Source organism: Dermacentor albipictus, chromosome 5, assembly GCF_038994185.2.
Source record: "Dermacentor albipictus isolate Rhodes 1998 colony chromosome 5, USDA_Dalb.pri_finalv2, whole genome shotgun sequence".
Classification (NCBI taxonomy): Eukaryota; Metazoa; Arthropoda; class Arachnida; order Ixodida; family Ixodidae; genus Dermacentor; species Dermacentor albipictus.
The window spans coordinates 116873324-116894480 of record NC_091825.1 but is presented as its reverse complement, the minus strand read 5'-3'; the positions used below and the strand labels follow the sequence as shown (position 1 = coordinate 116894480).

General features: G+C 48.4%; 1 protein-coding gene across 3 annotated transcripts in view; it reads right to left on the bottom strand.

Annotated features, from left to right (window-relative positions):
- Positions 1-21157, bottom strand: part of LOC135916122 (uncharacterized) — a 122968-nt gene that overhangs the window by 22956 nt on the left and 78855 nt on the right. For all 3 annotated transcript variants that reach the window (XM_065449369.1, XM_065449371.1, XM_065449372.1), the window contains exons 2-5: positions 5504-5981; positions 3885-3911; positions 3250-3362; positions 519-589 (exon numbers count right to left, since the gene is read on the bottom strand). In XM_065449369.1, the coding sequence (XP_065305441.1) occupies positions 519-589; positions 3250-3362; positions 3885-3911; positions 5504-5981 (689 nt within the window). The remainder of the gene's footprint in view (positions 1-518; positions 590-3249; positions 3363-3884; positions 3912-5503; positions 5982-21157) is intronic.

Genomic DNA, 21157 nt, shown 5'->3' with positions numbered 1-21157 from the left:
GTAACTTAGCGCGATAAAAAACACGGAAACAAGAAAGATGGACAAGGATAGGATAGGAATAAACTTTATTTGTCCAACGGTTGTTGATGTTGGTGCCCGGGGCTAGGCTGCCAGGGGTCCATCGCCCGAGGAAAATTTTTCGAGATCCTCGGCAACTGCCCTGGCCCGCTGGACGGCCCACTCCTGGTCTTCGGGTGCCTCGCTGAGGAGGGCGGCTTGCCATCTCTCAGCGAGGCGCTACTTACAACTGTTTAATGGAAGGAAAGATAGTACGTATATATCCTCTTGTCACGCATGCGCATACCAAGCAGAAGAGGCTTGGTATATAGCTAGCTGTATGTGCGCACGCTCTCGCTCGCACACACAGCATACGGCGCGCGGCGGCGGTGCTATCGCCCTTGGACTTTATACGGAACATCACGACGACGGCGACGGCAACGGCAAGAATGCGCATGGAGCGTCCATATAATTGCTGGCGCAATAAAGACAGTGGCAAAAAAAGAGAAAGAAATGCTTACCGGAAAGCGTAGATAGTGACTTTGCTCAAAGAACTGTTGAGCCGCGGTGACTTCCTGCATGCTGCTTCGAGCTGCAAACAACACAAGAAAAAATAACAAATTAATAACCACTAGTACGCTTTTTAAAAATCGGTAGCAGCCATAAGACGAAGGCTACGTTCGACTGGGTCGTCATTACTGAAGGTACTTCGCCGAGCGGGTTGTATACGATTCGGGGAGCCTTGAGCCACTCCGATAGACCGTACTCCTAGACGCCCGCGAAACACGAAACGATACACGAAGCTGGCTCGCGCTTTAGTTCCTTTAGTGATCGCTATCGGCTCTCTCCGAAGCCAAGCATTTTGATTTGTAAGGCCGCAGCAACTCATGCTAGGGTATATGTCCTTCGTTAGTTTTCGCTGCTGGTATGAGGCCAGCAGCTGTTGCCATATATCGGTTCTGAGGAAAATGAAGAATAAAAAGAGGAAAAAGAGGTACCGCTGAAAAGGAAAACCTTAAACTATACTCGGGGACAACTTTCTGTGGCGGCGAAGGTAGAGTGGCCACCTTAGTGAAGGGAAAGCTGCAGGGGCGGAGCTTCGGCACATGTGTTAGTGCGCCAAGTAGTCCGGCATTGTTTGGCAGCGCTTTTGGTTCCTCGGAATGAATACTGGGAATAAGAGTAGCTACTGCGAGCGACGGTTTCACGATTGTGCAAACTCAGAACGGGAGAGCAGAATGGTGGTTCGAACTTAACAACTCAAAAACGCACGAGATGGTCTCAAAAAGTCTCTAGACTGGCTCCGTTTCGAAAAAAGTAATTAATTTTTGCGCATTCAGAGGCTCTCACCTTTGAAATATGTCACACGTCACTCTGCTCACTTGAGTTTCTCGCCGGAACCAACTTCGTTTCCACACAATTACACTCGCCAGATTTGGCTTCCGCTTATTTCATTCGTCTTCCCAAAATTAAAGACCCAGCTCGAAGGTCTTCATTGAGACACGAATGCTTAAATCAGGTTCGAATTGCGTAAGGGTGTTCGACTCGTTCCGGAAGAAGAGACCTCGTATTCGCAAAGCGACAGAAACTCTGGGAGCGCTGTATTGCACCAAACAACTATTTCAAAGGTGACACTTTGAGTTTGAGGCTATTCTGCCCTAGCTTCGCAGGGATTCAGCTTTCTCGCGAATCCCACGTCCGTAAATTTGTGTGACTGAACTGCACACAGAGTAACGCAAAGGCGTGGCCTTCGAGACTCGTTCCCGTTACTTTGACGGAGCCGTACACCGTTCTGAGGAAGGGAGACCCGCTGCGGCGGCTTAGTGGCTATGCCGCGTTTCGCTGCTAAGCACGAGGTCACTGGATCGATTACCGTCCGGCGCTAATTTAGGTGCACGTTAAAGAACTCCAGGTGGCCATATTTATCCGTACTCCCTCGCTACGGCCTGCCTCAAAATCATATCGTGGTTTTGGGACTAAGAACCCAGAATTAATATATTTTTAGGAGAGAGGGGGGGGGGCGTAAAGGGAGGCACATCACCTGTTATGTAATACCTGTAATACAAGAACGGTACAGCTATGGCTTACTGTGATGGAGCTAGGTTCGAGGCTCTTGGTTCACTTGGATTCGTTCGGCGTCATAGCCGTCAACGTTGGCGTCAGTCGCAACACGGTCAATGCGCATTGGCTCACACCGGTGCATATGTTACGTAAAATGCCAGTTGGAGGCCCGCTTTCCTGTGTGAGTGGCGTGCCTTTAAGTACGCCTGACAGTTCGATAACAATTAATCACGTCCAGCAGCGTCATAACAACTCACTGCTAATGGTCGCGCGCTACGCGAGCCCACTGCACGACGCACACGATACACAACGTTCGCGCAGACAGGTAAGCAAGCTCGCCCTCATTAACTTAGCATTCTGAGCCGACAAGCTGCCTAATCATCCGAGAAAGCATTGAAGCGTAAACTTAATCAAGGTTTGGTGCTCCTCTACAATGTGGTACAGTATAATCTTCTTCTGTATATTAAGAAAGAAAACCCCACCACTTCGCCTCACTACAGGCAAACATTTGGCGAAGAACGTTTCCCGCCCGAGGCAACGCAGAGCGCTGCGGCTTGTCGTGACTGCGTTCGCGGCTTTGTGTGCATTCCAATTATACCGGATAAGCGACTGCGAAGGCAAGGCACATTAGAAAGTAGGCGGTGACCATTTACTTCGGGAGAGCAGACAAGCGTTGCGAAATGTACGGCTGGCAGCCAACGGTACTCGGTACCGTTGGCTGCCGTTGGTACCGTTGGCTATAGGCTGGGGGGGGGGGGGGCGACAACAGGATTTTCCCTAAAAGGTTTCGCATTAAGCCATTTCCCCCTGTAACAGTGAACCATCCCGTTATCAAACAATTCCCTCTCTGTCCGGTGCAGCCTCACAGTCTCTCTCGTGCGTTAGGTTCCGCAGTGGTGTAGCCAGGCGGTGGCAACCGGACACGTGCCCCCCCCCCCCCCCTTCTTGTTCCACACCACGTGCCCGGGGAAGTGCGTGCCTTCCCCGAAAAAAAAAAAGAAAAAATGTGGCTACGCCATTGAGGTTTGGTCGCCACTACCTTGGGTAGCCATGTTCTTTCTTCTTCTTTTTTTTTTGGTGGTAGGGAAAGGGGGGGGGGGGGTAACACGTGCCAAGTGTGCCGGCCCCGCTCCATCTCTGGCTACGCCCCCAGCCACCACGCCTGGCCTGGACTGTCCTTTTCCGACTCACCATGTTGGCATACTTGGCCGACTTGACTCGGAATTCCTTCGAGGTGGAATTGAGCAGGTTGGGGTTCCACACGTCGCCCTCGACCACTCTGACGGCGCCTAGGAGACGGACGGCTGTGGGGAGCCAAGAGAAAGGAGAACGGAAGAGGGGGGAGAGGGGGGAAGGCAGGTGAAAGTTAGTTGGTGGTCGCGAATGGAAATACGCGAAAAGATATATGTGACATGCACCGGTGGGCAAGGCAGGCAACAGAGCAGCGCATAGCTCTTGGAAACGAGAAAGCGCTAGGAGGCAATGAGTCCGTGCCAGATTAATTGCGGCCCGCAAGTGAACTGGGCTCTTGGCAAGGCGGGAGCGCGGCAGGTTGATTTACATGGTAATTTGAGCGCGAGCGTCAGTTGGGGGGTGTCTTTTGAAAGACTCGGTGTAGCAGATCGACTCGATAGGGCTTCAAGCTCCGTGGCTTGTGTTCATTGCATATTTTTCAAAGTAGACGCGACCTCGGTATTTTTAATCGCTGCTACACATGCCACTTTTTAAGTTCTTTTTATTTCATTCGCTGAACTGCGCTATTTCCACTCCTGCAAAACTATAAGCACTTAGCTTGCATGCGGAAAAAAATAAGAAAGGACACTTACATGGGTGCATATGTTGACTGGTCATCACTGCAAGTCATGAAAGAGAAGAAGAAAAAAAAAGAGGCAGAAGCGTAAGTTGCAATACACGTTGGTGTCCAAGAAACTATCTCTCTTCTTTTTACGCCAATGAGAACTGCTCGAAACTGCATTGTACATTCATCACTCTTTATTTTACCTGTCTGTTGAGCGTAGTGTTGCACAGGAATGCGTAGAACTGCGCGCCTGCTTTGGACTACTCATAATTATCTCTCAATCGTTATTCATAGGCTGTAGAATGTGGTGGATACGATCGGCAGTTGGCCTTAGATGAAATATGCTAATGGCCCTCGCGCGTTATCCTGCAGCGTTACGCGTGCGCGCGACGCATTTCACCTCGTATAGGGGCGGGCTCTTTGTCATAAGTGTAAGTAGGCATACGAAACTAAGAAAGAAAGTGTGCGTGGATATTACGTATGCGCAAGATATTTTTTCCTTCGGCTGTACGTTCTCTGAACCACATTGACGATGCCGTCTTAGTTTTTGTTGTGATAGTTGCTATAAGATTAGGCGCCTGTATGTGCAACGTACAACAAAGTACAATGTGCATGATTGCACGTACAAGTTATGCACCGAGGGCACATACCAATAAAAACGAAGTGGGTGATCGTTCCTTTTCCTTTCCCTATATCGTCCACCATTGCACTGTGTAAAGGAGCTTAGAATCGAACAATGTTTGCCAAGAAATCTGTATTACCTCTTTAAAGGACTCAGCTAGAGCATGTAGAGCATGTCGAGTGTTAGCACGAATCTAGCAGATGCCCGCAAAGCTGACTTCTCCGCAAGAAGATGCTCGTCGCGGAGAAACCCGCTTCTGCAAATACTTTCGTTTTACAGGCGGCCGCTAGTGTAGCTAAATTTGCGAACACACAGTTCCGCAGATGTCTTTAGGAGAACAGTATGTATAGAAGCGGATAGTCTTTCACGGTGCCTCTTTCGCAGAGGTTGTCCGTGCTGCGCTCGAAGTCGGGACAAAAGACAAATGTAAGCAGACGGAACACTTGTGTTCCCGTGCTGCTTTCTTTCTTTAATCGTTCGTCTTCACTGTGAGAAATGCGCAGACAACCACTGTGAACATCCAACGGCTATAGCTCAGTTATGTGCGTTCGCTCTCTGCCAATGAACTACCACTAAATAATGTATAATACGCGCGTATTTTGCGGGTACAGGGGCCCCTGTCAGGCGCTGTGCGCCTTTTGACCCTGCACCTTTCATGAAGTTGTACTCAAGATGAAACATTCATTCATTCATTCATTCATTCATTCATTCATTCATTCATTCATTCATTCATTCATTCATTCATTCATTCATTCATTCATTCATTTTAAATTTGTTTATTGTTAAACTTAAAGTGGTTTGTACTGCGCATCAGTTACTTTTCTTTTTTTAAAGTGCTGTATCTCTTGTGTTTGAATACTTTTTAGTAGAAATGTATAAATGCCACTTGCTACATAATATGTTCACTAGCTCATATAGTACTGTTTCTGTTTATCCCCCCTTACGTCATGCTCCTACGGGGGCCTGTAAGGTCATTGTAAATAAATATAAAAAAATAAATCCCAGTCTCCTCCCCGCAGACTGACCACTGAGGTAGGCGCACAGCGCCACTAGCGCCCCGAAGAGCAGTCCCGAGGCGAGCGCGACAGCCAGCACGCAGGGCCACGGGCAACATCGCCGCGACTGTCGCAGCGTCCAGGGCCGGCTGGAGCGAAACGGACCCTGGTAGTGCGGGAGGTGGGGGTGCCTGGCGCAGCCGCCGCCGCCGCCTTCGTCGTCCCACACCAGGTAGGGCGCCTTGCGCTGGAACGAGTAGGCCAGGAAGTCGTCGGCCGCGCACGCGGGAGACGTAGGGAGGGCGCCGGGAAGTCGGGACGAGCTGACCGGCGGGGCCTTCGCCGAGGAGGCGGCAGCAGGCCCCGTCGCCGACGGGGTCGTGGTGGTAGCGGCGGTCCCGGGGGTCCTGCCGACTGCCGCCGCCGGGGAGTCGCCGTCGCCTACTCCTCCCCCTTTTCCTGCTCCCGGTCCGGGCACGACGAACGGTGGGAAATCGGCCGGCTTCTTCTGCGGAGCGGAGAATATTGGGGAGTTTTAGGAAACAGGGGACCCAAAGTTAAGGGACACTGTTGGCCAGGCGTACAAAAGAACGCGAAAGAGTACAAAAAGACGTGAAATGCATGCAGATTAATGAGCTTGGATTTGAATGAATGAATTACCTTTTTTTTTGTTTCTAATTTTGTGGGTACGAAAAGCGGATTGGGGCATGCTATTTATGAAGCTCGCTATTGGCGGTCAGAATAACGTGTTTAGCGAGCCCTAAACAGAAACTAAATAATACTAAGCTGTATTAGCATATCAGCTGCTTCTGCGATAGCTAAAAACGTCACTCTTACAATAGGGAGAGGAGGCTGGGCATTATATCTCTGTACACGCCAGCGCACTGAAGCCCTGCCATTTTCATTTTTTATTTGTTCGTGTACAAGTGTGGTATAGTGACCAAAGTAAATGCAAAGCATTCGCGACACAGAAATTTCTAGCAGTGCAGGATCAGACACTGGCATGCTAAGACGAATGGATACCGCGGTAAAACAAAACAAAACAGAAAAATTCAGAAGAATGAGGACCGCCACGCGGTGACCGTGTTATAGGCGAACGAGCGTTCCCGTAGGAGGCGTCCGTGACTCGCATTACAAATCAAGGGCGTAGCACAGTTAGGGGGAAACAGCGCTCCTACGCGGTCGCTAAAAGGCGCCAGCGGTGAATGCTGATTGCGTTCTCCGTTTGGGCGGGCCCACGTATGCAAGCCAGCGGCGTGTGCACGGACATGGCCCGTCCCCATAAACGAGGCAACTTTCAATTGTTGAACGCTTCCAGCGCCCGCCAGCTTCCTGTCTTGGCGGAGCGAAGAGGCGCCCGCCAACTCAGGCGCCGTCGTAGCCAACGGGTTCGTCATTTAGCGCCTCGCGTTCGTTTAAAGCGTTTTCCGAGAAGGTTGTCTGAAACCTGGACGCTGACTGTACATGGTGCTTTAAGTGCGCTTGGCGCTCAAACTAAAAGCAAGTTTAAAACGACACTCAGGCACATTGACAATTGGTCGCCTTCAGTACTTCAGTACTTTTAGTCGCCTTCAGTACTCAGACAATTAGTTGCCTTCAGTACTTTACTTTCATGGCAGTTCATTCTTTCTTTCTTTCCTTATTTCTTTTTCCGCCTCCTGTGGCCTATCTTGAAATGTGAAAAATATGTCATTTACATTTCCTAATGGTTTATGCTGCCTGCCAGGCACTGCCGCTCAAGCCCTATGCGGCTTTGGAAGGTCCGAGTCGTACGCTGCTTTACTTGTAACTTTGTGCAGGAAAGTATTATTATTATCATCATCATCAGCATCAACATCGTCGTCGTTGTCATCATCATCATCATCATCATCATCATCATCAGTAGTAGTAGTAGTAGTAGTAGTAGTAGTAGTAGTAGTAGTAGTAGTTGTTGTTGTTGTTGTTGTTGTTGTTGTAGTTGTAGTAGTAGTAAACACAGCTGAATAGCGCAAATCCATTATGCGGTAGCCCGCAAAGGTATAGGAAGGTTCGCGCGAGTGAAAATTGTCATCCGCCCGACTGTATAGCGCGAAGTTATAGAAACCCAGACGAGTTTCTCAGATAGAAGGCTTAGCACTTGAAAAGGAAAAAAAGAAGTCGTCCTGGTTCAAAAGTCGAACCTGGGGCCACCGCCTTTCTCACAGGCGGTCGCTCTGCCGCCTGAGCTAACAAGGAGCTCGCTAGCAGGTCGCAGCGGCGAGGGTGAATTGATCGTCAACTGCAGAAGCACAGGGACACCGAACGTGGCAAATCAGTTCTGCGGAAGTCCGCTAGGTGGAAGAAGGTTCACAAAAGGGGGGGAGGGGGAGGGAAGCACACTGCCATTCTCCTAAGTGTAAACTTTCCTTTGTAGCTTCGCGCTACAGTCCTGGGGGATGGATAACAACGTTTCGTTTGGTCGACACAGCTTGGCCTTTTTGCCTGAACCCACGATTTGTTTTAACGCGACGGGCAGGTACAGGCTCAAGACAGGATTTTTTCTGTGTCTGTCCGTCCGTCCCTTCCGTTACGCCGAGTACGGCCGTCGTCGTCAGTACACCTGCTCGCCACCCGTGTCACCCTCTCCACAAATCGAAGGAAAGCAAGGATTTGTCCATGAAACGCCACTGGGAATCAAACTCCGCGTGTCTGCCGCAATGTTCAGTTGGGAGCCGGACCAGTTAACCATTGCGCAATGGCGAAGCTTGGTACCTAATTTGTGCATGGTTTAGCCCGTAAAGCAGACTCCGAAATTGGTGGTGTCTTTGCCTGTGTTTCGGAAGCCACGACAGGCATTGCTGTAGCGGACGTAGACGACGAAAACGTTGTTTCGTTGTTGTTATACAGAAAAACGGGAACGCATAGGCTTCGTTTCTTTAGAGCCGGCTTTCTCAAAATAATAAATACATATACTCAGCCAATACAGCGTTGTTTGCCCACAGTATCGAAGAAATCCAAACAAAAGCTCATAGAAAGATGGAGGCTTGTGGCGATAAACGGTGTTAGAACGAGGAGCGTCGCTGGGAGCCAACTTTTCGAAATGCTGGCTCCAGGGACATTCATTGTTCGACCACTGTTGTTCGCTGATAGGGAAGAAGTCTCAGGAAAGATGGGCGCTTGGAAAGGCACCTCCTGCAGAAGTAAATCAATTCAGAGCAGAAGGAATCGCTCAGATCCGCCAATTTCTTACCCTAATTTAACACAACCACGTCGTAAACTGAGAAACGACCCAGTAAAACTGCTGTTCAATAGCGCGATTGATGTGTATACTTATCTAAAAAAAACGAAAAAGAAATTCGCAATCGCTATTGCAGCACAGTGTCCGTTCTACGGGCTTGAGGAGTGCCTTCGCATAGAAAGAGATCACTTCAGTGTTGATTATGCCGTTACCTTCTAGGCAGCTGTGAAGAAACCAGAGAAGCCAACCGCCAGTACACCTATTATGTGAAGTATACCTTCGCAATGTTCTTTCGGGTGTTGGCAATTATGTCAATCTTCGAGAAAGACGTCAAGGATTAGTTGCACTTACGCTCGATGTAATTACCGTGATTTTAACGAGACACACAGACATCCGCGACGATGACTGACGTTTGCAATCAGACTTTGTTCTTACGCTGAAGTTTTTTTTAATTGCCTTGAAAGGCACAGCACCTTTGTTCGCGGCATGAGTTGCGCAAGCCAGTTTAGACATTTTTTTCACCAAGATAGTTGCGTGCAGCATCGTCAAGCCTCGGAACAGGCGGAGGTGAACGCGTCCTCGCGTGCTTAATATATATTTGTGTGTTAGTTAATAGACAGTATGTTAATAGTTAATAGATAGTACGTGTGTGAACGTGTGGCGTTCTAAATATCGCCCCTTGCGAAGCTGGTTACCTCTTCCTTGAAACAAGGCAGAGGAGCCATGCGTGGCGGCGGCGCGACATGACTGTTGTTCAGATTGTCTGTGATGCTTGTTCGACGAACCGCGGCTCGGTATGTCATGAATGCTGCACGGAACTAGTGTGGCGCAGCGCTGTGCGCCTATACGTCGGCTGCACTTGATGTATGCATCCTATCAAACTGCTGTTGCTCTTCTCGACGTGTTCGTTACGTCAGCTGACGTAAACTCGGGGACATAACGCTGCGGTGACAGTATGACAACACTGTCACCGTACTGTTGCCTACTCAAGCGCAATTATGGTTTTCTTTTTTTCTTTTTTTTCTAGAACAAGCGGTCATCGTTAGGTCATGGGGTCGAAGGATTCACTGAAGAGCAGTAAACGTGGTTAAGCTGCAGATTGACAGTCGGTGCCGGCCTTAGCGGGGGAAAAGTCTATTAATCGACGCTTGTCACCCGTCAAGATCGAAACCATTGTCTTCTCTTCCAGTGTGACCATGGCAACGCCTACAAAAAAGCAGCAACACTTAGTAGTGTGTGCTTCCAACAAAATTCCAGAGTGTTGGACACGCGTCATTGCATGTGCTCAACATACCTTGCGAAAAAAATAACAAGAACAACCGCTCATAATTCCTCGGTGCCTACTAGTAAGTGCGCAAAACGATAAGCATAAATTAGCTACAATTTTCTAGTCCCTTAAGGAAGCTAGCAGTTTCTGGCGTTCACGCGAACAGCTTAAGTCTTACATTGTCCGTAATATACGTTTAGTCACTTTTTGTTAACATCAACAAACTTGTTGTTTTCTTCCACCCCCTCATGCAAAACCCCATGCACGTGGTTATTGAGCTATGTTCAATAAATAAATATACTATTTTATTATCAAAGTCTGCATAGTATTGGTAATAATGTAGAAAATGTTGCAAAGAGAGGGCTGGGTAGGCGGCTGGTAAAAATAGTTCGTTCGCTTAATTACCTTTTTTTTTTTCATCATTATCGCTAGACAGCATGCATTGTAGTCAGGTTACGAACGTAACATCTTATTTCCCTCTGTGGATTTTTCTTTTGTTTTATGTAGACCCTATACCCACTTTGCAGCGCCAGTCCCTTCACTTACGCGGTATCATCAATCTCGTTCGACATCTTACGCCGATCCGTCAAATAAATGTAGCTGGCTAGCGTAAACAGAAACTTTGTAACGTAGCTATGTTTACTGAATGCCTCTATTTGCAGTGAAGCCCGTGATAGTGCTTGGACTTCTTCACTCCGTCTTCCGGCCTCAGCTGGATCGGCTGCGGCTTGTCGCAAAAGACTGATCTCTTGCCAACAATGGAAGGCTGTGTATCGCAGCACTCCTCAAAGCAAATTATACGGCCCCGCTGTCACACTCCGTCACGACGAAGCAAGAAGCCTTGAATCGGACCTTCTTTTCTGGAGAAACAAAACCACTCTCTCTTTCTCTCCGACGTTTTGGGGCGAAAGCAGGCGCACATAAACACGCCACCACAACCCGCGCAGATTATTCGCGCAACACATGCGTGCAGGTGTGCGGTTTTGTTCGCACACACGTCCGTCGCAGCGAGAACGTGTACGTTACCGCCTTCCTAAGGCGCACGCCTATCCGATCTTCTCTCCCTGTCTTTCCACTTCCTCCTCTCTTTTTTTTTCTTTCGTTTCTCTTTTGCCAAGTGACGCGTGCAGGTGACAGCGGCGTAGCGAGTGCGTACACAGGTGTTCGGAAGAGCTTGGCGGTAATGACGGACCGGCCCTTCCTGCAGGTCGGCGCCGCCGCATAGCACGCGTAGCATGGGGCCGATCGAACGTAATTCACGCGACCCCCATCACGAATCTGTCCGTCGCACGTCAGGAGTTGTGTGGGGTGGCCCGCGCCGGACGCCGTCTCCGACGATCGCCTTGCGAACGGAAAGGGAAGTAACGGACCGAAAACAAGCGGTAGGAACAAAAGAAAGAAACAAAAGAAAGAAAGAAAGAAAGAAAGAAAGAAAGAAAGAAAGAAAGAAAGAAAGAAGCGGCCGTCGCGTCGGAGAAAGTGCGCGCGAACACCTTTAGTGGAGCACCAAGACGGTCAAGCAGGCTGTAGGGCGGGTGTGTGTATGGAAGGGGGGGGGGGGGATGGAAGCGGACGCTGTTATAAGGGCTATAGCGTGCTCCGGCGCTGTGTAAGCTGGCCTACTTTTCTCGCGCTGTCGTCGATAAGCGGCGGCGTTGGACGTTTGTGTGTGGCGTCGTCCCCGAGCTTGCTTGCCGGAGCGTGCGGTTATGCGGAACGCGCGTGCGTGTCTGTGCGCATGCGTGTCTGTGCAGGAAAGCGCGTGGGCAGCCGGCGCTGCAGCAACTCAGCTGCCGCTTCCGCCGTGATGGCCATTACTCGAGCGACCTAGAACATGCACCGCACTGTATAACAGACTATCTGGACGAGAGGGCACGTTGGTTTGGTATAGTATAGGTGTATATACATTCTGCGGTTGGCGCGTTGTATGGCAGCGACGTTTCGTGGGATCACCTCCGCCCACCCCTCCACCCCTTCTTAATACTTCCATTCCTTCCTCGCAACGACTCTGCCCTGGATATTCGTCGTGCGTAGCACGAATTTTCATCGCGTGCCTGCGCTGTTACACGAACGACCATCGCCCCTGTCTGCATGCGCGCGGGGGGACTGGGACAGTTCTTTACACGCGCAGGTGCGTATACGATGACTCAGGTTTAATGCTCGTTGATGCGGGTAGCTCGTGAGAGATAGAGAGAGCGTAAAGTAGCGCGTGGTCTGTGTGCAGCGCGGATTACGGTGCTTCCCGTGCGGCCTTGCGAGCTTGGCGATGGGAAGCGATAACGGGCGTCGGCCGGCGACGCGCAGCCGTGTCTTTGCCGTTTCTACGCTGTGCGTTGAAAAAGAGGGCATTCGGTGATTTTGCGTTGCTTTGTCCTTCTCGGTGATCGGCCAGAATAACTCCGTACGGCTTCACAGAAAGAGTCATGCGTACAAGTACGCACGCACGCGCCCCGGTTTATGACGGTAAGCTGACAACCTTTCTTTTTTTTTTCTAACCCCCCCCCCCTTTTGTAACGTTATGGCTCCCTTATTCTCTTTATTTACTCGTGCACTACTGCAAATAAGCATCTTGGCTCAAGCACGATTGGAATAGCAGTTTGAAATTTTGGTATGTCGAAAAATCAATACGGACCCAATGCTGCGCAAATGCCATGTCGAACCGTTAGCTATTAGTGCCGCTGCAATGGGGCCGTTGTTCGAACTTGCGCTATAGTCGACACCACGTCCTTCGAGGAAGAGCGATTCGAAGTAGTCAACGAGTAATTCGTTTACGAGTGTTTGACCACTCATTGCATGACACCGACGTTCGTTGCCTTACCGTTTCATGACATACAAAAGAATAACGGACGAACTCTAGGGTATATATAGCGTATTGTAGCACTTTACACAGTTACTCTGTTGCCATAAGTAGACAGGTTTAGCATGCCGCTGCTGATCTTCCGTCACCGCTACCGTCTCCGCCACATTTCTATCTTTACACGTGCTATAACTTAGCTAAGCTGTGCCACACATTCACTCACTATGTATAAGGTGTCCCGGCTAACTTTAGCCAAGCTGTTTAACAAGGGGGAAAAAAAAGATTGAAACGAAAAAAAAAGAACACGGTGCAAGACGGAATTTTAAGAGGAAGCTTTAGCTCGGGCCCAACTCTGACGCAGCCTATTCAAATACATGTAAAAACGCAAAAACGTTTTTCTGAGATAACCCCTGGACTGATTTTAATGAAATTTGTTGCATTTGAGAGAAAAAGTTAAATTCTAGTGACTGTTGGAAGTGGAATTTTGATTTAGGGCTTGAACTTTGTTAAAAGAATTTTCAAAAATTCAGACGTTTGAAAAAAATAGAAGCACGACGTTTACAAACTAATAGCTCTGCATCAAGAACAGATATCGCGATTCTGTAAACGGCATCCATTAGACCATTCAAAGCGGACAAATTTGTTATGTCAATTTACATCTTACGTGAATTTGTTACGTTGTTTACGAGGGTTCTGCAAAAGTTGTAATTACACATTTCCCCATTTTTTGAGGTTCATGTGTAACATATCAATTTTGTCCGCTTTAGACGTGCTATCAGGTACAATTCACAGAATTGCGATATCATTTTTTCTTGCTGAGTTATGGCGTTGTAAAGTTGATAGTTTCGTTTTCTGAAAATTTGCGATTTTTGCCAAGTTTTTATAAAAAATTGACGACCTAAATCGAAAATTCAAAACCAACAGTCACTAGATTTTACGTTTTTCTTTTAAATGCAGCAAACCCCGTCAAATTTGGCGCAGTGGTTGCCTAGAAAAACGAATTCTCCTTTTACATGTATTTAGATAGGAGCACCCGAGCTAAAGCTTCCTCTTAAGACATATGGTGTTCAGTCGTCAGAGATCTGCTGAAGACCGAGCACCGTAGGTCTTATAATTGTATCTTGCACCGTGTTTTTTTTATCTTTCTTTTTTCGTTGAAGAGCTTGGCTAAACTTAGGTGGGACAATCTGTTTATCTAGGTGAGATAATTCAGCCAGCACACGTGGAAATCTTGCTAGTAGTGGAGACAGTAGTGGTAAATATATAAATTGCACTAGCGAAAGTATACTAGCATATGTCCCAACAGCCTTCAACATAAGGTAGAGGCAGCTCTTGGGGACATGCCCTTTCTTTCAGCGTTCAAACCGAAAGCGTGCCAAGGGGGGCGCATTGTTCAACCGATAAGCTACTTATAGTGTTAGCGGGTCTTGTTCGAGCTGACGTTGCTGCCGCTGATTGTTGCTTGAATACGAACTGGTCTCCCGGCCCTTCAAATTGGGACACCCTTTTGAAGCGTTGACCGTGAAAATGCAGCGATTCCTTGCGCTCGATCCTGTTCCTTTCTCGTCATCCACCACGCACGACTTGTCGAGCCTCGGTCATAACGTATAGACGGAACGCCGCTCGTATGCGTGGACAAAACTTGAAAAAGAAGAAAAGAATTGAAATAGAATCGTTACATTATTATTCCGGCCGTGTTATGCAGCCGGTAAGGAAGACAAAGAAACTCAAGTGTACGTGAAATGTGTAGAATTTGATTTCCCCTCGTTTGAATAACTATATTTCACCAACGTGTCATCTCGCCGCCTCAATCTTGGCCCCATCTTGTGGGTACCTACGATGGCGGAGGATCATCATCGCAGGACGTGAACTGGATTCTGCATTTTGTCTTTCGTCTTTCATACAACATCGTTCATACATGAACCCTACAGAAGCGGGTCGAGGCGGCTTGTCGGGATGGAATTGGCCTGTCGAGTTCATATATAGGCGCTAGCCGGCCGTACTGAACGTGCGTCGTGTCGGACCAAGTCAGCCTGACTGCATGGGACATAGGTTGACCAAGCCCGAACCGCCTCCAGCGTGCACGTAAACGCGGGTGGGTCGGCCCATGCAGCCAGCGCTGATGATGAAATATTTTTTTTATTGACAGCTAATGGGAAATTGGAAAAGGGTCCCTAAGGGGAGTGCGGTGCTCCTGTGACGTCTTCGGCGACGGCCCGAGACTTGCACGGAACCGCCTAGACGTCGCGATTCGCGCGCCAGCAGCAGGAACCGCATCGGGACGAGGCAAAAGACGAGGTTATCTCGTTTTCTTGGAAAGTCGCTGCCTCGGGTCTTCCACCAGCGCGAAAAAGATCGAGGTGCAGTCATAATGGAGAGGATCTCGCTGTCCTCTGGCGGACCCGTCGCAGCACATATTTGCGGAACCTCGAGAGCCTCTACAGTTGTGTGGTTGCCATTGTGCTGGCTTTGGATTGTGACTGCCACGCGGTTACACGTAATGGTCACAGGGCATCGTGTTTTCCCGAAGGTGAATAACAGTGCAACCTCATCGTAGCAGTAAGACCCACGAGATGGAGCTGTTGCAGACGGCTGCGGGAACCGGGAGCCCAGTTCGAACGCGCTGGTGTCTCGACTCGATGCTGCTTGCCGTCGTTGGAAGCGAGTTCATGTGAACACGGTCGCTTCGGGGAGCGGTCAACCCGATGTCCCACTCGACCCGCTCGCGTCGGGATCACGTAAACGTAGCCGCAGAGTCGTAAGCACTTTCCATAACTGTAGGAACCCCAGCACACCCAGATTTCAGAAATCATTGGAACACCATGTACGCCCTGGTTAAGAGGAAACTTCAGCTCGGGCCCAAGTCTGATACGGCCTATCCAAATACATGTAAAACGCAGACATGCTTTTAGACATGCTTTTTTATCCTGGGCTAACTTTAATGATGTTTTTTTTTTTCATTTTGGGGATAAATGTAAAATCTAGTGACTGTTGGAAGCGAAGTGTTCGCTTAGGGTCTGATTTTTAAAAAGGATATAAAAGAAATGTAACGTAAAAATAAAAGCGGAACCCCGAAGTTTACAAATTCACCCCTCTGCATGAAAAACAGATATCGCCATACTCTAAACTGCATTCGTTAGAGCACCTGAAGTGGGAAATTTTAATAAATAAATTTACATCTTCCGTGAATTTGTTACAATATGTTTAGAAGGCTCTTGCAAAAGTCATGCTTGCATAACAGTATGCTACACTCTATAATATACAAATCTTGCCCGCTTTACGTGTACCATTAGGTGCAATTTACAATATTGTTATCTGTAAACTTCATAGTTTCGTTTTCTGTAAATTTGCGATTTTAAACAATACTTGCGAAATAATGCATGGCCTAAATCGAAAATCTGCTTCCAACATTCGCCAGATTTCGACCTTTTCTTCCAAATGCAGCGAAGCTAAAAAAATTTGGTGCAGCGGTTGCTGAGAAAAAAAGAATTCTCCTTTCCCATGTATATAGCCCTCGAGCTAAGGCTTCCTCTTAAAAGCCCGAACGATTTTGCGATAAGTATCGGGCAGGCAACTCAAGAACAACGAATGCCGTTGGTCTCAATTCTGCTGCATGTGATGGACGCAGTGCGTGTCGGTGCACCGAATAAGTCGCCACTCGCACGCCCTCTGTACGATCCACGGAGGCGTCTCACCAAACCGTATCAATATGTGCTCACTCACGGTTCTCGCATGGCCAGCATGACTCCGCCCCCCTATTGTTGTGCGTCCCTTACGACAAACCCGGCCGCGATAATGGCCGCGGGGGGGGGGGGGGGGGGGGCGTTCACGTGCCAACGGAACGCGCCCGGCGCGCCTGAGCACATGCCCTCGCCTTTCGCTAATTCTGTGCACCGTTCCGAATTCTGCGAACGCAGCAGATGCAGACCGTGTCGTGCCGCCATTACGCCACAACCCGTCTTTACCATCCGAGTTCAGCTGAACAGTTGTTTCTTTTTTCTTCTTATCTTCATCATACGGTCGTTCATTTTCAAATGCAGCTCGTCAAGTTTAAAACAGAAGCTAACGAGAAACCGTTCTTGTATACATAGTATGCACGTGACGTCACATCCGCTGCTGTCGTCTGCTTCTGCTACCTTGCGTGCGCCATCTTGGGGAACCTTATCAACAGGCGCGCGCATAGGCCTATAGGTTCCCCAAGATGGCGCCGCCGTAAACCGGTAGTCGCGGAGTATCTTTGAATGACGTACGTGCATACTATGTATACGAGTGGGAACGTGCACGGGCAACAACTTCGTGACGGGCACTTGAGAGTCGGATCGCGGATTTCTCGCAGAGTCTGCGTGCTTAGCAGTGTTGCACCGAACTGACGAAGCGGGATATGTGCACAACATTTGACGCGACGAGGACAAGGCGTTTTCTTTGCCAACGGCGCGAAAACGCATGCTCAAACGCGGGGTTTCGGAAACGTGTCCGTGGTATAGAGAAACTTCGGGAGGAGCTTTTCGGGCAGTCATTTAACCTTGAGTATTTGGCTGCACTTCTTTCTTCCTCTTCTTCATCTACTTCTTTTGCGACGGGGTGCGGGAAGCCTGTTATTTGAAATGCGGAAGCCTTCGCGGTCGTCTTAGAGGGGGCGTTCTTTGTGCGTGCAGAAAGTATACCTGCACCCTGATCCTGCTCCCAGCAAACGCAGATTAGCCTTCGAAGCTCTACGGTGACTTCATTAATTCAGTGTGAACAGTATAATGTAAGAGTTTCTTTTTTCTATACGTTCACAACTTGTTCGTACGTGCTTCTGTTCTTTTCTTTTTGCGCGCTATTTTATTTTTTTAGTGCGAGTACAGAATAAAATTTTGGTTTACATATTCAGCGAGAATTATGTGATAATACTGTTACGTGTGGAAAGACACAGACGAGAGATGCTATTTACGCGCTATTTACAGCCAGGCAGCCAGGCTGACACTCGCTCGTGCCAAGGGTACCGACCAACAACTTCGTCGTTCTCGCGGCGGCTCGTCTCTTGAGCATCGCTCAATCATGTCGTAATAATACCTTGTATGTCTTGTATAGGATAAAAAAGACGTATTTTACTTTTCTTGGCTATTTCTTTCTAGTTTTCTTCCTAACTCTTTGACTTGTTTCGATAGTGTTTTGTTGCCTTTTTATTTCTCTTATTTTAGAGAGCAGCTCTTAGGCGTCCGTTCCTGCCTGCATCGAGCGAACGCAGCGAATGATGATAGCGAACACGGAGCGCAGCGGCAGCTGAAAGACTGTGATAGCGAAGCGAGCGCGAGAAGGAAAGCGGTGGAGGAGGGTGCAGCGGAACCGTGAGGCGGGAAGCGGATGAGGAGAGTGTAGAAAAAGCGTGAGGGGGGAGAAAAGCTTTGGGCCGCGGAAGGCGGCCTTTGCGGCGACGATGGCCACGAGATGGCGCCATAGTAGCGCGCGTCATCTCTGTGGAAATACAAAGCGCTGCGTGAGCGGAGGTCTGTCTGCGGCGGCTGCTGTGAATCTCGCCCACGCGTGCCGCCTCTCGCGATATCCCGATTAGCGAGGCAGTCGCGCCTCACGTCGCTCCGTTTGCAACGTGCCGCGCGAGACAGATTGTCCGCGCCAGCCATTATATCGCGAAATGAAAACACGTATACACCTGCGCTCAAATTTCGCATCTTGGAGTATTGTAATAGTAGGTGAATTTTTCACGCCCTTCCTTCCATCTTTAGCAGCTAATGAAGAAGTCTTTGTCATCCTTGTGCACCTGCTTCCTTAAACTTCAATAAGTGCAATATGGCAGCGCCCATATATAGCTTTCTGTAGGCTGGTTGGTTGGCGGGGTTTAATTAACGTCCCAATGCAACTGAGGGTCTATAAGAAATGCTCGCAGTGCATAAAGTGGCTAAAGGTCACTGTGCAGTGTACAACACTGGCGTTCAAGTGGATACTAACCTTGAGCTTTGCTGGCGCCAGCGCGCGTTCGGTTGTGTAACTGCAGTTCCTAAAGCCACGTTGTGCAGCTGTTATAAAGCTGAAATGTTTCACTTCAACAATCACCACATTTCTTTCATTCAAAAGTTAGTAGCCATGGAGAAGCCGGCGGCATATTGTGCTTGTTGCCAACATTTTCAATAATTGAATGAATGAATGAATGAAATACATCGGAGTGGATCGCTTAGCGCAGTCACTGACTCGGGGCTACTGAGTCCATGCCTCCCCACCACCTTTTTTTAAAATTCTGTCTCAATATAGAAAGAAACGTCACAAGCAAAATTCCATAGCTGAATAACTTTGTGTAGAAAGGTCTACGCACGTAGCTGGCTTTCATCTGCGACATATTGGCCGGAGGTGTGTGTACGGGCACTTAGTATACGTACAATAACCACACCTTTTGACCACTTGCGGTGATATATAGTCGTTCCGTTGCAGTGGCTGTAACGTGTACTGGAAGCGATGGCGACGACGATGTGTATGACAATCCATTTTGGTTGCTTAACCAAACTGATCTTTGTGATTTCTCAAAAGGTTACCGAGAGAGCAGATATAAGGAAATGTTGATACTGTTTTATTCAATATGGTCACTGGTTACTGGTTATTCCATATGGTTATTATGGTTGCAGCAATGTGAAGCCATGGTCGTTTGCAACCATAGGACCACATGGTTGTCACTGAAAAAATAAAATCGAGCACGTCGGTTCTCCTTATTCTCCTAGCTCGTTGCATATTATACTGCGGCGCGTTCTGCAAGTACTTAAATGGACACCAAAGGAAAATAAGCCGAGCTACATTAAGAGATTGTATTAACGAATTCGTCATTCGTAACGAGAACGGAGCTTTTGTAAGCGAGAAAATGACGAAAAGGGAAAGTCGAAGGGGCATCGCCTGTTGTGGACTACGTTACTTCTCACGTGACATGAACACTGGCAGACATAGAGAGGGGGAGGGGGGGAGGCTGAGAGACGTGTCAAGAGGGTATTGCGTCAACTCGTTACCTTTTTTCCCGGTTGGTTCGAATTGAGGAGCGGTAACAGTGACATCTTCGATGGCAATTTTCTTGCGCAACAAAGTCATATGTATTGGCACACAGTAAACGTTTATACACTTTTAGACACATAAACCATCGATCTAACTAGGTTTAATGTTTTCCTTTTGTGTCCCTTCAAGTAATTACAACGTATAAGCTTTAATAACACCAAATCATGGCTATACTTCGCCTCATCAACTCCGTGTCACGCGGCGAAGGTTAGGGCTCGTGAAAACGAAGCCGAGAGCCGTCTTCGTTTTCCGCAGGAGAGGGGAACGCTTGCCCATTGCGCGCTAGTAATCCTTCCGTGAACCTTCCCTTCAGTAGGCGGCTTGCGGAGGGCGGTCACAGGTGGACATTGGGGGAGTTCCGCCTTCCTTTGCTTTTTTTCTGGCTGACTGATGTGATTCATATAAGGCTGCTCGGTCTTCGAATCGAATCGTCACTATATTCGCAAATCCGGATATTTGTCGAATAGCTTTCTCATATATTAAATCCTCAACAGTGCGCATAAACGTACAACAGGAGCGTAGAATTGGAGTAAAAAACAAAAGTGCGATAAATCTTGTCTCAGCGGCCATTGTGGAGATAAAACGCGAGCAGTTACTACGTAACTGCTCGCGTTTATCTATATGTCACGCTATACATCTATGCCTTCACGCTATACCTCCATATATACCTTCACGCTATACCTTCACGCTATACATACAGCGTTCGGGATGCCAGACTTTACTTTCTAAAGCGAGATCATTCCCGTTCTCCTAAGAAAATCTTGGGCATCCGAACAAACTGCTTAATTTGTTTTTAATGCTCTGTTTGAGATTTTTTTTTAAATAAATAACGCATCATAACGTGCAATGCAGCGGGAGAAGTTTGCTAACGTTGTGAATATACTAGGACGTGAGCATCGTTATGTATTAATAGTAAAAGCGGCTGCTCATTATTCTAAATGTACTCGAAAAGTATTATATATTCGATTCAATTCGACTGTGGGTCTATACGCGGCGTGCACGCCGATGGCCGCGCCACTGGTGGCGGCCTTGCGCAGAACGCATGGGAGAGGAGCGAGCCGCGCGCCGTAGCACGCCGTAGTTTGTTGCGTCGCTGATAGTGCTTCTCCGCCTTATTTGTGTTTTCAGAGCAAAATAGGCAACACCCTTCGCATGTGTGGGGTGGCCAAAGCTTCCGAAGAATGTCGAAGAAAAATTGTTGCAGGGTGGGGGGCTCAAATACCGGCGAAAACGTGCCGGCGATACGGTTCCAATTATTCCCCGCAAAGCCTCATCAGCAGGAGCAACAGTGGCAATGGATCGTCGCTTCGGCGCGAAATTTCTTGTTCTCATCTGTTCCTTTGTCGCTTCGGTGTTTTTTTTCTTTTTATTATTATTTTTACTCGATTGTAG